The following is a 13,917-nucleotide window of genomic DNA, read 5'->3' as shown; positions in this document are numbered from 1 at the left end:
TGGCCAAGTTACCTTCAATTGGCAGGTTTAAGATTTTTTTCTAACTGAAAGGGAGTTTAATAACAATTTTTCAGTTGTGGAAAAATAAAGGCAGTTCTACCTCCACCAAAAAAAAAAAGTATCCATGTAAAATGGTGCAGCCGCTGTGGGAAATAGTTTGGTGTTTCCTCAGAAAGTTTAACGGAATTAACCATATGATCCAGCAATTCTACTTCTAGATATTTACCTAAAAGAATTGAAAGCAGGGACTCAAACAGATACTTGTATATCTATGTTCATCTGAAGCATTTTTTGCAGGAGCCAAGAGGCGGAAATAACCCAAATGTCCATGGACAGATGAATGGATAAACAAAATATGGTCTATACATATAATGGCATGTTATTCAACCAAAAAAAGAAATGAAATGCTGATACATACTATAACATGGATTAATCATGAAAACGTGCTAAGTGAAAGTAGCCAGACATAACAGGACAAATATTGTACTGTTCCACTGATACGGTATCTAGAACAGCCAAATTCCTAGAGACAGAAAGTAGAATCGAGATGACCAGGGCCTACTAGGGACTCATTGATTAATGGCTATGTTTGGGATGATGAGAACATTCTAGAAATGAATGGTGGTGATAGGTGCACAGCATTGTGAATGTACTTTATGCCACTGAATTATACACTTAAAAATGGTTAAAGTGGTAAATTTTATTATACATAGTTTACAATTGAAAAAAAGCAAAAAAGAAAAGGCATCAAGTTGACATACTTTGTATAAGTCCTTATTATTTATGTATAGCTCATGTGCAAGCCACAGTCCCTGTGTTCTCGTTCCAGGAGGCAGTCTTGTGGCCGGTTGGGAGATGGCCAAGTGACAAAGCTACAGCCTTATTGGAAACTGCTTTGCTGATCCATTTGTGTGTTGAGGTTGGGCTCATCGGCCTTGGGGTGTGATGGGATTTCGGAGCACCTGCGCTCATCCCCGTCTCAGGCTGGGATACAGACGCACTTGGTTTGCCCTTTGTTCCTGGAATGGTCCATTCTGTTAGTTTCCTACCTAAAATCCATCTCCCTTTTCTTTTTTGTCTTAATTGAACCTGATTTTGCTTGGGGCTGTGGGCTGTCCTTCTCTAGGTAAAGGATTGTGAGTGACAAAGCCAGTCTTGACGTCCTATTCTCCATTCCCTTGGGGTTTTCTGGGATGACTTATCCTTGCCTGAAAAAGGGGTGATAAAGCTGGGTTTATCTTGTCTTCTTTCTTCCTGCTCCGATTGTGGCTATGATTCCCCACGTGGTGACAATCCTCTGAGACAGTGAGGTGAAGGTCGGGAGATTGGAAATGCTGCTGGTGACAGACTTTGAACCAGTGTCTCCCTCCAGTCTAAGTGTGTGAGGAAAACAAGCCTTTCTTTGTTTACGAGGAGCCTGGCTCTTTGTAGTTGGGTTTTTTGTTTCTTGTTGAGTAATGCTTTTGGTTGTTGTTTAGTTTTGCGGGACGCATTTGCCCCTATAATGCACGCAGGCACTGCTCTGAGCCTGGCGTGCTGTCCGTCTCTATAAATGATTATCAGATGATTGAAGAACACACCCGATCTCCCTGCATTAGGCTTCTCCTGGTTGTAAGTGTTAGCAAGCCACTTAGACTTAAACAAAACAAAAAAAGGCATTTGTTGACTTAAGAAACTAAGAAATCTAGGGTTCGAGCTGGATTATGTCCCCCACCCCCAATCTGTCTCTGTCTCAGCCCACTTCTCTCTGGGTTGGTGTCTTTTCTAGGTGGGCTCGCTCTACAGGATCACACAATTAATGAGCTCCTGCTTCCCAAACAGTAGTTGGCAAACTTCTTCCTGAAGGGATTAGATGCTAAGAATTTTAGGCCATAGGGCTCCGTCACAACTCCCTAGGTCTGCCATTGTTGCAGGAAAGCAGCCACAGACAATATGTAAACAAATGGGTGGGCCTGTGTCCCATAAAACTTTACTTACAAAAACAGGTAGAAGGCAGAATTTAGCTCTGGGTCCCTTGTTTGCTGACTTCTGTTCTAGAAGGACACAAGACCTTGCTTCCAGTAGTTCAGGTAGAAGTTGTGGGCCGGACCCTGTGGCCCAGAGCTGGGACTGGGTGAGGGCAGTGAGGCACTCACTTCAGCCACAAAATTTAAGGGAGCACCAAAAACTCAGCAATCAAGGTAAATAGTATTTTCATGCAGTATTACAAAAAAATCATGGTAAAAATATAGAAAAAAATCCGTGATACACAAAATATGAAACAGGGCCAGGAGGAGGGTGAGGCAGGTGAGGGTTGAGACACATGCCCTGCTGTGGGCAGGTGATCGCCCAGCCTGCGTTACCTGCCCAACCCTGTGGGAGGGAAGGGTGGTTGTGCTGGAGGCAACTTCAAATGGATCATGGTTCCCCTCGGAAAGAGGGGTGCAACTTCCAGAAGAAAGAGGAAAGGCTGTTGTTTGCCTGCCTTGGTGTGTTGGCACCGCGCTTCACATGTACGCTTTATTTTCTTATTTTTTCCCTCATAGCAAACTCATTTTACAGATGAAGAAGATGAAGGACAAAGTAAGTTACCCAAGGTCACACCATCTGAAATAGAATTTGAGCCAAGGTTTTGGTCCTCTTTGGCCTCCAAAATATGAATTCTTGGCATCAATTAAAGTTGAGGCCCGTTAGAAACTTTGCCAAGGCCTGTGCTATTTGTCATCCTCTGTTTCCCAGTGGCCCCAGGTCACTCGCCTCAACACCCCCTTCCTGGCTCCAGTTCTTGTTGGCAGATGGCTTTCAGGAGTTGGGAGAACCAGAAGCCCTTGCCCACTTTTTGAATTAGCCCCTTGTTTCAAAGCAGTAAGAGATCGGCGTATATTCCCAAATTAAATTACGGACACTGCAAGTGTTAAGTGGCAGGTGAGCTGCTCTTTAAATAGATCACATTAATTCTGGCAGTGGAAGCGGAATCCTGCTGGGATAATTCTTATCATCGTCAGCATCGCTCTGGCAAGCTTTAGAAGGATTCTGTAGCAGTAAGCAATTTGCGAAATTGAAAGGTGAAAACACCGTAGAGTGTTTCATGTGTATTCAAGGTCAGAGGGAGGTGACTGCAGTTTTCAAGAAAGACAGGACGTGGATGAGTCATTTGATTTGAATCGTGATGGATAATATTAATACAGATGTTTGTCTGGTGTGTTTCAAAACAGGTGGTTGGCAGGCTGGCTTAGGGCATCACTCTCACCAAATTCCCCCATCGTGGTTTCTGAGAGAGGCTTTGAGTGGAAAGAAGGCTATTAAGCACTTGTGTGGTTTGGGCTGATCTAATTCGTTTGGCATTAGTTTGGCATTTAGGTGTTGAGACAGAAGGTAGTCCTGAGCAAACTGCCCTGTTGGTGGTTTTTCCAGCCATTCTTGGGACGTTCATTGTAAATGATCCCAGAAGTCACACGACGCGCACACACACACACACACTCATATGTACATATACTGGGGGGGCCAAAAAGTGTACACACATTTTAAGAGATTTTATGTATGTATTACTTTTCGAAGTTGAATTGAATTATGGTAGCAATGTGTAGTATGACGTTCATTCAAAAGATGGCGTTCATCAATTGAATGCTAGTGTCACCATGCGACAGGCAGGACAATCAAAGAAAATGGCGGAAGTGCAGTAGTCATTCAAGGAGCGCAAGATCATTTTGAAGGGGTGTTTGACATTCGAGAACGTTGTGGAAGTACGACGACAATGGAGGCTTGAGTCTGCAGCAGAACCTCCAACACGCCTACCAACTGCACGCATTCGTGACAAGTCTGAGACGCATGGCGCTGTGTGTGACATGCACAAGGGAAGACCCGGGAGGCCTCGCACAGCGACACGTCCTGCTGCTTCCGCTGTGGTGCTGGAAGAGTCTACAGCTCACCACAGAAGTCTACCCAACACTGTTCGCCGTCATCAGAAGTGTCTGGACGCTGATGTAACCACTCTGAGCACCTCTTGTCATTGCAGAAGTCAAATGGGACTTGTACTCACCTTTCGTTATCGGTATATATTGAGTATTACCATTTTAACACAGTGTTTTCCTTTCTTACGATGTGTTACATGTTTTTGGCGCCCCCTGTACACTCATGCTGTTACAAGGAGGTAATTACTGAGTAAACCGTGGTTGGTCAGTGTGGGCTGAGCATCTCCGTGCTTTACTTCCCTTTCCTTCAGTTACAACCCCCAATAACTGAGGTGATTCTGCACTTTGGGGCTTATGCTAAGGGAGAAGAATCCAGAGCTTAGCACCGTCGAGTGACCTGCCCGGGCTCATTCCACTGCACGACCTCTGCGCCTGCTGTGCTGTCCGCTAGACTGGACTCTTGGTAGGGACGAGCCCTTCTTGTCTCTGCCTGGTAGCCCATAGCCTCGCCCAGTTCGTGGTGCAAGGCAAGCTGGGCTGAAATATTACAGTGAGCTTGTTATCCTGGCGTCGTGTATGGAGATGGGTGTATGTGCATCCTTCTGGATGGAAGGTTCTCGGAGCCTGGTTAGCTCCTGGATTCGAATCCCCATCTAGCAGCATTCTAAGCACTCTTTCCCATGGGATACTAAGCAGTTGTGAACATACATGATCATTTCAAAGAAGGTAGATGCCCGCTCACTTCACAAGGCCGGGTGATTTTGTGGTTTGTAGTTAGACAGCTCTGAGGTCCCATTCTGCTGTAGTGCTTACTGACTGTGTATCCCTGGGTGAGTGACTCCACTTGCGCAGGCCTCAGACCTTGTCTTTGACATGGAGATGGCAGGGCGATTGTGACAACTGAGGTCAGTGTTTGGCGCAGTGGCTGGTTTGTAGTTAAATAGTATCAGCTCTTGCTGTTGTTACTGTTACTATTATTGGTGGCATGAAAAAGTGTGGATGAGCCAATGTTAAGGACAGAAACTTGATCACAAAATTAGGAAGACACTAAAATTACAACCGTGGAAAAAGTCTGTGTGGGTGTGGATAATAGAGGCAGGATGGCAATAAAATGACTGTTTTTTTGGATAAAAAGAAAGTTTCTTGGTTTTCCCTTAAAGTCTTAAATCTGTTCCTATTCTCAGATCTGTGGAAATCTCTCCTAAGGAACTAGAAATACGGACAATTAGTTGTGTACAAAGAGGTTCAAAACAGGATATAGGGACAATTGGCAACATATCATGTTTCCAGCAGTCGAGATAGTTAAATTATGTTTAACTGGGAAGTCATGAAAAATCATGTTTCCAAAAATGTTTAAATGTTACAGGAAAATGTTTATGATGTAGACAAGAAAAGAAACAAACCAGAGCACAAAATTATGTGTGTGTGTGCGTGTGTATTTTTATATATATGTAGAAAAAGATATGTACAAAAAAAGATATGTACACGCACATTTATATGTATGTATGTGTATATCTATACACAAAACACACAGTGTGATAGTGTATTAGTTTCTTGTGACTGCTATAACAAATTACAACAAACTTGGATGTCTTAAAACAAATTAATTTTCTTACAGTACGGAAGGCAGAAGTTCAAAGTCAGTCCACTTTGCTCAAGTCAAGATGGGAGCAGGGTTGGGTCCTTCTGGGGGCTGAAGGGCAGAATCTGTTGTTGTCTCTCCCGGTTTCTGGTGGCTTTTTGTGGCCATGGCTGTTCCAATCTCTGCTTCCTGGTCACATGGCCTTCTCGTCTATGTGCAATCTCCCTCTGCTCCCTCTTGTACAGATGCCCGTGATTACGTCGTTGGCCCCACAGAGACTACCCGGAATAATCTCTTCTTAAGGTCCTTAATTGAATCACACCTGCAAAGTCCCTTTTGCCATAGAAGCTGAAATTCACAGGTGCGGGGATTGAGACACGGTTATGTTTGGGGGTTATCATCCAGCCTGTCTTGGACGTCAATTCTGTGTAAGAAAGAAAAGTACAGGAAAAAAGACTGGAAGGAAATACTGGAAAACGTTAACAGTGGCTGCCTCCGGAGGGTAAATTTGGGGGTCATTTTTATTTCGGGGATACTCTTCAGTATCTTCCTTTTTCCTGCGAAGGCAGTAACTCGCGTACAGGCCCCAAAGATGCCCAGGGAACGGTACTCTGGAAATGAGGCGCGTGCCCGGCCGAGCCCCACGCGCCTGTCCTGCTGTCTCCGCAGAGCCCGTGTTCTGGTTCTACGTGAAGGAGGTCCTCAACAAGCACGAGCTGCAGCGCTTCTACGCCCTGCGCCACATCGCCTCGGACGTGGGCCGCGGCCGCGCCTGGCTGCGCTGCGCCCTCAACGAGCACTCGCTGGAGCGCTACCTGCACATGCTGCTGGCGGACCGCGGCCGGCTCAGGTAGGGCTGCGGGTCCCGGGTCCGGGCGGCCGGGGGCGGGTCCGGGCGGCCGGGGGCGGGGCCGGGCGGCCGGGGGCGGGGCCAGCCGCTGCAGGCACCCAATCTGAGTCAGGCGCCTGGATTGGCATCTCAGGCCCACCGTCTGGGGCACTTGGGTTTCCCTCGGGTGCCGCTTGGCTGCGGGGGCAGTTGGTTTGGAGAATAAATGAGAGAAGGCCTGTGAAGGGCTCGGCATGACGCCTGCATACAACAAGCACTCAATAAATGCTTATTGGTATTAAGGCGGTGGGGGTGTGTGTGGAGAGAGCTATTATCTTAGGACAATAGCCTGCTCTTCACTTATGGAACTTTAATTTGAGCTTCTTTCAGATCCAGAATTTCTTTCTCTTTAGATGCTGGGTGTTTAATACCCAGTTTCACGTTTTGTCTTTCCTGGTGTGCTGGGTTCTTTACAACTCTTTCTGGGTTTTTTTTTCTTTTTTCTTTTTTTTGTTGAGGTTAATCAATACCAAACTGACTGAAAGAATATGGAAGTTTTAAATTGGGTAGAGAACTCATTTGTTATTAAGAAACAACTCCCCATTTTCTTGATCAAAACCACAAAGTTCCCTCTGTCGGGGGTATTGGCCAGATTATGCCTCCATAACAAACACCATGAAACCTCCAGCCACGTTCCCTTCAGAAACACTGACAATCCTGCTGTTTTCCCTGCACTCAAGATGTTCATGGTGTCTCTGTCTCTCTGTCTGTCTGTTTTTCTGTCTCTGTCTCTCTTTGGTCTGTAATTTTCCCTCTGAGAATGGTGGATCAAACAGGTAGTTTTGTGTCACTTGATGATACAAGGGGACAGTGATCAGTGCTGCCCTGGTCTCTTGAATAACTTCCAGCTCAGCAGGGTCCAGATCCTCAACAGTGAAATTTCATTCAATTCAATAATCTGGGATTTCATTAGTGCCGTGACACAGTCCTGTGATTTCATATCTTGCTGTGCGTTCCTTGGCTCAAATCTCCTGTTCTGTTTCTGCTGCCCCTTGTGGTGACCTCTCTACCGGTAATTTTTGAGGCACCCTGGGATTGTGCGCTAGGTCTCTAACAAATACCCTTGAAGTTCTCCCGTTGATGTTGCCTGTGGTGCTTTGTCTAGTTGTATGCTCAGACTGTGGGTCCAAAATGGGAGTGACGGGGGCCTGGATGACGTGCTGGCTGCACCTATGTGCTGCTTAGAGTTGGGAGGCTGCGGATGTCTGTCTGTACTGTTTCCCTGAAAATAAGACCTAACCAGAAAATAAGCCCTAGCATGATTTTTCAGGATGACATCCCCTGAACATAAGCCCGAATGGGTCTTTTGGAGCAAAAATTAATATAAGACCCAGTCTTGGGCTGGCCCGGTGGCTCAGGTGGTTGGAGCGCTGTGCTCCTAATGCTGAGGTCGCTGGTTCGATTCCCACATGGGCCAGTGAGCTGCGCCCTCTACAGCTAAGATTGTGAACAACAGCTCTCCCTGGAGCTGGGCTGCTGTGAGCAGCTGGAGGTCGGTGTGAGCTGTTGCAGGCTGCTCTGGCTGAGTGCTGCCGAGGGCTACTGTGTGCTGCCATGAGCAGCCGGCAGCCAGTGTGAGTGGCCGGCAGAGAGTGTGAGTGGCCAGCAGCCATCATGAGTGGCTGGCAGCCGTAATACCAGCATGGGCCAGGGAGCTGTGTCCTACACAACTAGACTGAGAAACAACGGCTTGAACCGGAGTGGGGCGGGAGGCAGAAGAAGGGGGGAAAAAAAGACCCGGTCTTATTTTTGGAGAAACATGGTTCTTCTTGAGAGTTAACTGGCTTTAGTTAAGGAGAACATACTTACGTTCCTTAAAGTGAATTTTCATCAAGTCCTTCTCAGCAGATCCTTTGCAAGTAGTTCAGAGTTGTACACTCAACATCGAAGTTGAATTTAACACGAGCAGTTGAAGGAAATCCTGCTGCTAAGAATCACAGTTGAACTTACCTGAATCACTAGCCACTTATCTAACTCCAGGTGGGAAAACCAGATTCATTTAAATGCACGAAAACTTGCTCAGATTTTTAAAGAATCACAATTTGGGGACTCAGAGGGACAGTTGCAAGGCCAGCTTGAACATGTGGCTCCTGCTTCCTCTGACATGCTGTAGGTGTATTGAAAACGATGCGTCTCATTTCTCTTTCTGTTCGTTGTGTTCAGTCACTTCAGCAGCTAATGTGTTCAGTCTCTTGCTGAACTATAGGTCGCTTATCGTCGACTGTGTTTTAGTGACACTGAACTTTGACTCCATTAATTTAGAGTCCGCTGACCTGGTGGGGAAGTCGGGGCTGAGGATTTTTGCTTGTTACTGTTTAGCAGGAAGCTGGATAAAGAGCTGGGGAATTGGACTGGGAGACTTGCTTTTGACTCCTGGCTGTACCATTTATTGCCGCATGAACTTGGACAGACCCTGTAGGCCTCTCTGCCCCCCTGCCCCCAACAGCTGTTTCGATATGTGGGGCCTTTTTAGCTCCCCAGCCCTTCCCTGGATAACTTGGGCTTTTGGGTCTGCAGCTCAAGCGGGTATTACATACGAATGACCTGGCTGATGGAGCCATGGAGCGCTGTAATTTCTGAAATGCTCTCCTTGCATTGGCCCAATCAGGGGGTCCCGTGGCCCAGCTTGGGTTTCCTGTCTGCCTCTTGGAGACCCTGCCTGAATGGAAGTCAGCCCTCCGTCCGTTTCTGCTCTGCTGCTTCATAAACACCACATTTACATCTCACGCCTATTTCAGTACTCTCAAGCTCAGGGGACTCTAAAGATCTCAGGGGACCAATGAGGACGTCATACGATGTGTACAGTCAGTCCTTTGTTTATAACCCGAAGCTTCAGCCCAGCAGAGACCTCCTATATCCACTCTGGAATGACCAGGCACGGATTTTCCAGAACCCATATCATGGAATTGTCTGGCTGAGGGACGCAGAGAAGCACTATTCAGAGCCTTTTCCTTTCTCTTTCAATTTGCAGCACTTTTTATGAAGACTGGTCTTTTGTGATGGATGAAGAAAGGTCTAGCATGCTTCCTACCATGGCAGCTGGTAAGTCTGGCCAAGGCCAGGGGTGGTGGGTTCCGGGGAGCCTGGTGAGCCGAGGAGAATGCTTGGGAGAGAAAGTGTAACTCCAACGGGTGCTATGATTTTCCCTGTCCCTCACTGACTTTCTGAATCACTTGCCACGGTTCTTCCTTGAGTGGCATTGAGCATTGAGTCCATTTATGTAGAATTTGATGCCCTCCAGGGAAAACATGGGCTTGAGGGTGTTTGGCTGTGGCTTTGCAGGTATACTGTAAAGACCCAAGGAACTGGAGGTGAAGCCTGGCTCTGCCCCTCCCTGGCTGGTGACCTGGGGCACGTCCTGTGAGTTCCGTGACTTCTGTTTCCCTCCTCTGCGAGGTGGGAATCCCGATAGCTTGCAGTCACCTTTACGGGGCTGTGAGAGCATCAGATGTACACCGTTAGTCAGCGTGAAAGCCCTGGAATGCCGTTCTGGTAGTTGGTGAATTGTTAAATTGTTTATCATTTGACTCTCGCTCAAAGGGTGAAAGATGGAAACAACCCGACAGGAGCAGGCAACTTGCTTCTTTCTTCCAAGTCCTTTGTTGGCTGCTTTGCCCCACCTCCTTTCCTGAAAGTTTGTACTGAGCCCCACAGACTGAGCGTTATGTTAGTCTAGTTCATGGATGAGGAAGAGCCAGACTCAACCATGATTTCCTCTGTTGGCCCTAGGATACCAGTGTGGACGTTGGCCTAAAACAATGGTAACGATACTGGTGCCCACTTTGTGATTGCTTGCTTAGCTGAGAGTGTTTGGTGGGTGATGGTCTTTTATACCTACTCTATGAAAGAGATACGGCGTCCCCATTTTACAGATGAGGAAACTGAAGGTCAGAGAGGCTGTAAATGGCTTGACCAAGCTCTCAGAGCTCGTAAGTGGCCGTGCTGGGGTTTAACCCAGTCAGTCTGACCCCAGAACTTACTCCTTAACCTCCCTCCCGACAGATAGCGAGAGAATTTGGAGAGACTCGGCTCCTGTGGTAGCTGGTGTCTGCTGACCCCAGTGATGGGGGTGGCGCGGTTTTTCTCAGCGTGTAAGATCAGCGTGCACCCTCCTGTGTAACTGCGATGTCTGCACCTGGTTCTCGCATCGGGGGTGGGATTCTGTTCAACAGCACACACTCCAGACTCTTCTCTGTTGGGGGCAGGTCTGAACTCCATCCTCTTTGCCATCAACATTGACAACAAGGACTTAAACGGGCAGAGCAAGTTTGCGCCGACAGTGTCGGACCTCTTAAAGGAGTCGACGCAGAATGTGACCTCCTTGCTGAAGGAGTCCACGCAGGGAGTGAGCAGCCTGTTCAGGGAGATCACGGCGTCCTCTGCAGTCTCCATCCTCATCAAGCCTGAGCAGGAGACCGACCCTCTGCCCGTCGTGTCCAAGCACGTCAGTGTTGGTGAGTGGGAACGGGCGCTTGAGGTAGAACCGAGCGGGTCATTGGGTAAAAGGACAACAGCCTGGGCGAAGGCGGACTCACCCCATCACCTGCCAGTGCCGAGGGGAATGAAATCTGATGCACTTGCGTGTGCAGTTCACAGTTGCGTTTATTTTTCTTACCCTTATTCACTCTAGAAGAGATCTGAGAGCTTTGCCTCAATGGGAAGCTGATAGGGAAAAAAATCTACCAAGCCGATCTACCAAGCCCTCTGGCATCATACATAGTGATCACAGTACTGTTGGCTATACTTGTATTCCCCGTGATGACTTTGTTTTGATTACATTTGTTTGGGTAACATTTGTTATATAAGTTTCAAGTGTACAGTTCTATACTCCATCATTTGTATATTGCATGCGTGCTCACCACCCAGTGTCTAGTCTTCTGTCGCCATGTGTTTGACCACCCGGTACCCTCTTCATCCTCCATCCCCCTTTCTCTTTGGTGACCACCGTACTGTTGCCATGACCATTTTTATAACTGATAATGTGTACTTCTTAATGCCTTCATCTTTTTAACCCATCATCCGCCCAACACCCTTCCCATTTGGAGATGGGAATTGTTCTCTGTATCTATGAGTTTGTATCTGTTTTGTTTGTTTATTTATTTTGTTTTTTAGATTCCACATGTAAGTGAAATCATATGGATTTGTCTGTCTGTCTGACTTATTTCACTGAGCAGAACAGCCTCTAGGTCCATTCATGTTGTCGCAAATGTTAAGATTTCGTTATTTTTTATGGCCAGATAATATTCCTTTGTATGTATCTACCACATGTTCTTTATCTAATTGTCTGTTGATGGACACTTACGTTGCTTCTATATCTTGGCTATTGTGAATAGCTCTGCAGTGAACATAGGGTGCATATATCTTTTTGAATTAGTGTTTTGGATTTCTTCAGATGAAATACCCAGAAGTGGGATTGCTGGGTCATAATGGTAGTTCTATTTTTAATTTTTTGAGGAACCTCCATACTGTTTTCCGTAGTGGTTGAACCAATCTGCAATCCCACCAACAGTGCAGGAGGGTTCCCTTTTCTTCACATTCTCACCAACACCTGTTTGTTGATTTATTGATGATAGTGATTCTGACAGGAGTGAGGTGATATTTCATTGTGATTTTAATTTGTGTTTTCCTGATGATTAGTGACGTTAAGCATCTTTTCATATGTCTATTGGCCTCTTTGGAAAAATGTCCTCTTTGGAGAAATGTCTATTCAGGTCCGCTGCCCATTTTTTAATCAGATTGTTTCTTTGGTGTTAAGTTGTATGAGTTCTTTATATAGTTTGGATATTAACCCCTTATTGGATGTATCATTGGTAACTATCTTCTTCCATTCAGTAGGTTGTCTTCATTTTGTTGATGGTTTCCTTTGCTGCCCCAAAACTTTATTTAATGTAGTTTCATTTGTTTATTTTTTCTTTTTCCCCCCTTGTGTGAGGAGACATATCCAAAAATTGTTTAAATCAGAAGTAGAGGCCCGCATCCATTTTGCTCAATCTCCTGTAAACAGATGTTTTCCCAAGGATTTAAAAAAATATCTGAGTTTATCTTACAATTTATTTTTCAGTAAAGTAGTAGAAGGTGCTTGACTACAGCCAAGGTCATTCGATCGTCCCTTTATCTTGCCTACTTTTTCTTCCTCCATATCTTCTCTTCTGCCAGATGCCAAAAGTAAAAAGGAACGGAAGAAGAAAAAGAAGGTGACCAACATCATCTCATTTGATGACGAGGAAGACGAGCAGAACTCTGGTGATGTTTTTAAAAAGATGCCTGGGGCTGGGGAGAGCTCGGAGGAGAACTCCGACCGCTCCTCAGTCAATATCATGTCAGCCTTTGAAAGCCCCTTTGGGCCAAATTCCAATGGAAGTCAGAGCAGCAACTCATGGAAAATTGATTCTCTGTCTTTGAACGGGGAGTTTGGGTACCAGAAGCTCGATGTGAAGAGCATCGATGATGAAGATGTGGATGAGAACGGGGATGACGTGTATGGGAACACAGCGGGAAGGAAGCACCCAGGCCCCTCGGAGTCGCCCGAGAAGTAAGTACCAATTTAGCTTCTAACGAAGGGTGGTTCGTTAGCTGCTTCCGCGTTCTGCAGTGTTGGGTGAAATAAGGGTGCAAGTTTTATGTTTGTTTAGGTCATCTTTCATTTTTCAGATCTTGATTTAGGAGGAAGGACTGTTACTAGCTTGCTGAGAACTAAAAGAGAGGAAGGGAGCCTATTTGAAGGTACTTATTACAAAATTAGGGTTGAGATGTGTGCCTTGAATTTTTTGCTTTAAATACACATCTTTCATTCTTGTTTCCTGGATTTCCCTCCCATCGCTTAACTTGCTGTAGCATTGGAAACTCAGGAGAAAGGCAGGGTTATTTTAGAGAATAACAGTCGTGGGCTAGTGACTTCTCTGTTTATCTGCCAGGGTGTGAACAGCAGTAATTTGCCTGCGTTTGCTGCTTTCACACTTGAGTTGCTGTAGATTTGTGCCTGTGGTAGGGGCTTGTGTGCGAAGGCATAAAGCAGGGAAGCATAGCTGAGAGCGTGGATCTTGGAATCAAGACAACCTGGTTCTCATTTACTAGCTCCGTGGCTTAGGCTGGACTCGGTTGGACAAGTTACCTCACCTCCCAGAACCTCAGGCCTCATCTGGGACCTGGGAGCAAAACAGTACCTGCTTTGTAGGCTTGTTGTCAAGATAATGGGATACTGTGTGTGGGCCTGTTGGCACGGGTGCTGGCACGTCACGAAAGACAATGCAGGTCAGCTGCTGCTGTCATGCTGCTCTTGTAACAATTCCCAAGTTTGAGTTTAGTCTTCATGTCAAATAAACTAGTTACCTCTTTGCTTGGGCTTCGTGGTGTACAATTGCCATCCTGACCACGGCTGACTTCAGAGCCTGCCCATGAAAGTGCAATGAAGAAATGGAGAGCGCACTGTGTGAGTAAGGGGTATGGTATGTCTCTAGCCCTAAGGTTTTCATTTTCATGTTGTTTTAATAAGAGCGTTTTTTCTTTCTCAGGAGACTATGCCTGTTTTTGTTTTTGATTTTTACCCTGGTTCTCAT

The 13,917-nt window shown here is 46.2% G+C and overlaps 1 protein-coding gene across 3 annotated transcripts in view; it reads left to right on the top strand.

Moving 5' to 3' along the window:
* The window catches only part of SNX29 (sorting nexin 29), a 425,148-nt gene that overhangs the window by 42,297 nt on the left and 368,934 nt on the right, over window positions 1–13,917 (top strand). For 2 of the 3 annotated variants that reach the window (XM_074322948.1, XM_019715145.2), the window contains exons 5-8: window positions 6,142–6,322; window positions 9,333–9,403; window positions 10,567–10,815; window positions 12,518–12,893. In XM_074322948.1, coding sequence (XP_074179049.1) covers window positions 6,142–6,322; window positions 9,333–9,403; window positions 10,567–10,815; window positions 12,518–12,893 — 877 coding nt within the window. Of the gene's footprint in view, window positions 1–6,037; window positions 6,323–9,332; window positions 9,404–10,566; window positions 10,816–12,517; window positions 12,894–13,917 lie in introns of all 3 variants that reach the window. The other variant, XM_074322949.1, reaches the window with a different exon arrangement.

Source organism: Rhinolophus sinicus, linkage group LG18 (genome assembly GCF_036562045.2).
Source record: "Rhinolophus sinicus isolate RSC01 linkage group LG18, ASM3656204v1, whole genome shotgun sequence".
NCBI classification, from domain to species: Eukaryota; Metazoa; Chordata; class Mammalia; order Chiroptera; family Rhinolophidae; genus Rhinolophus; species Rhinolophus sinicus.
Note: the sequence above shows the minus strand (reverse complement) of the source record. Positions and strands in the feature narration are given on the sequence as shown.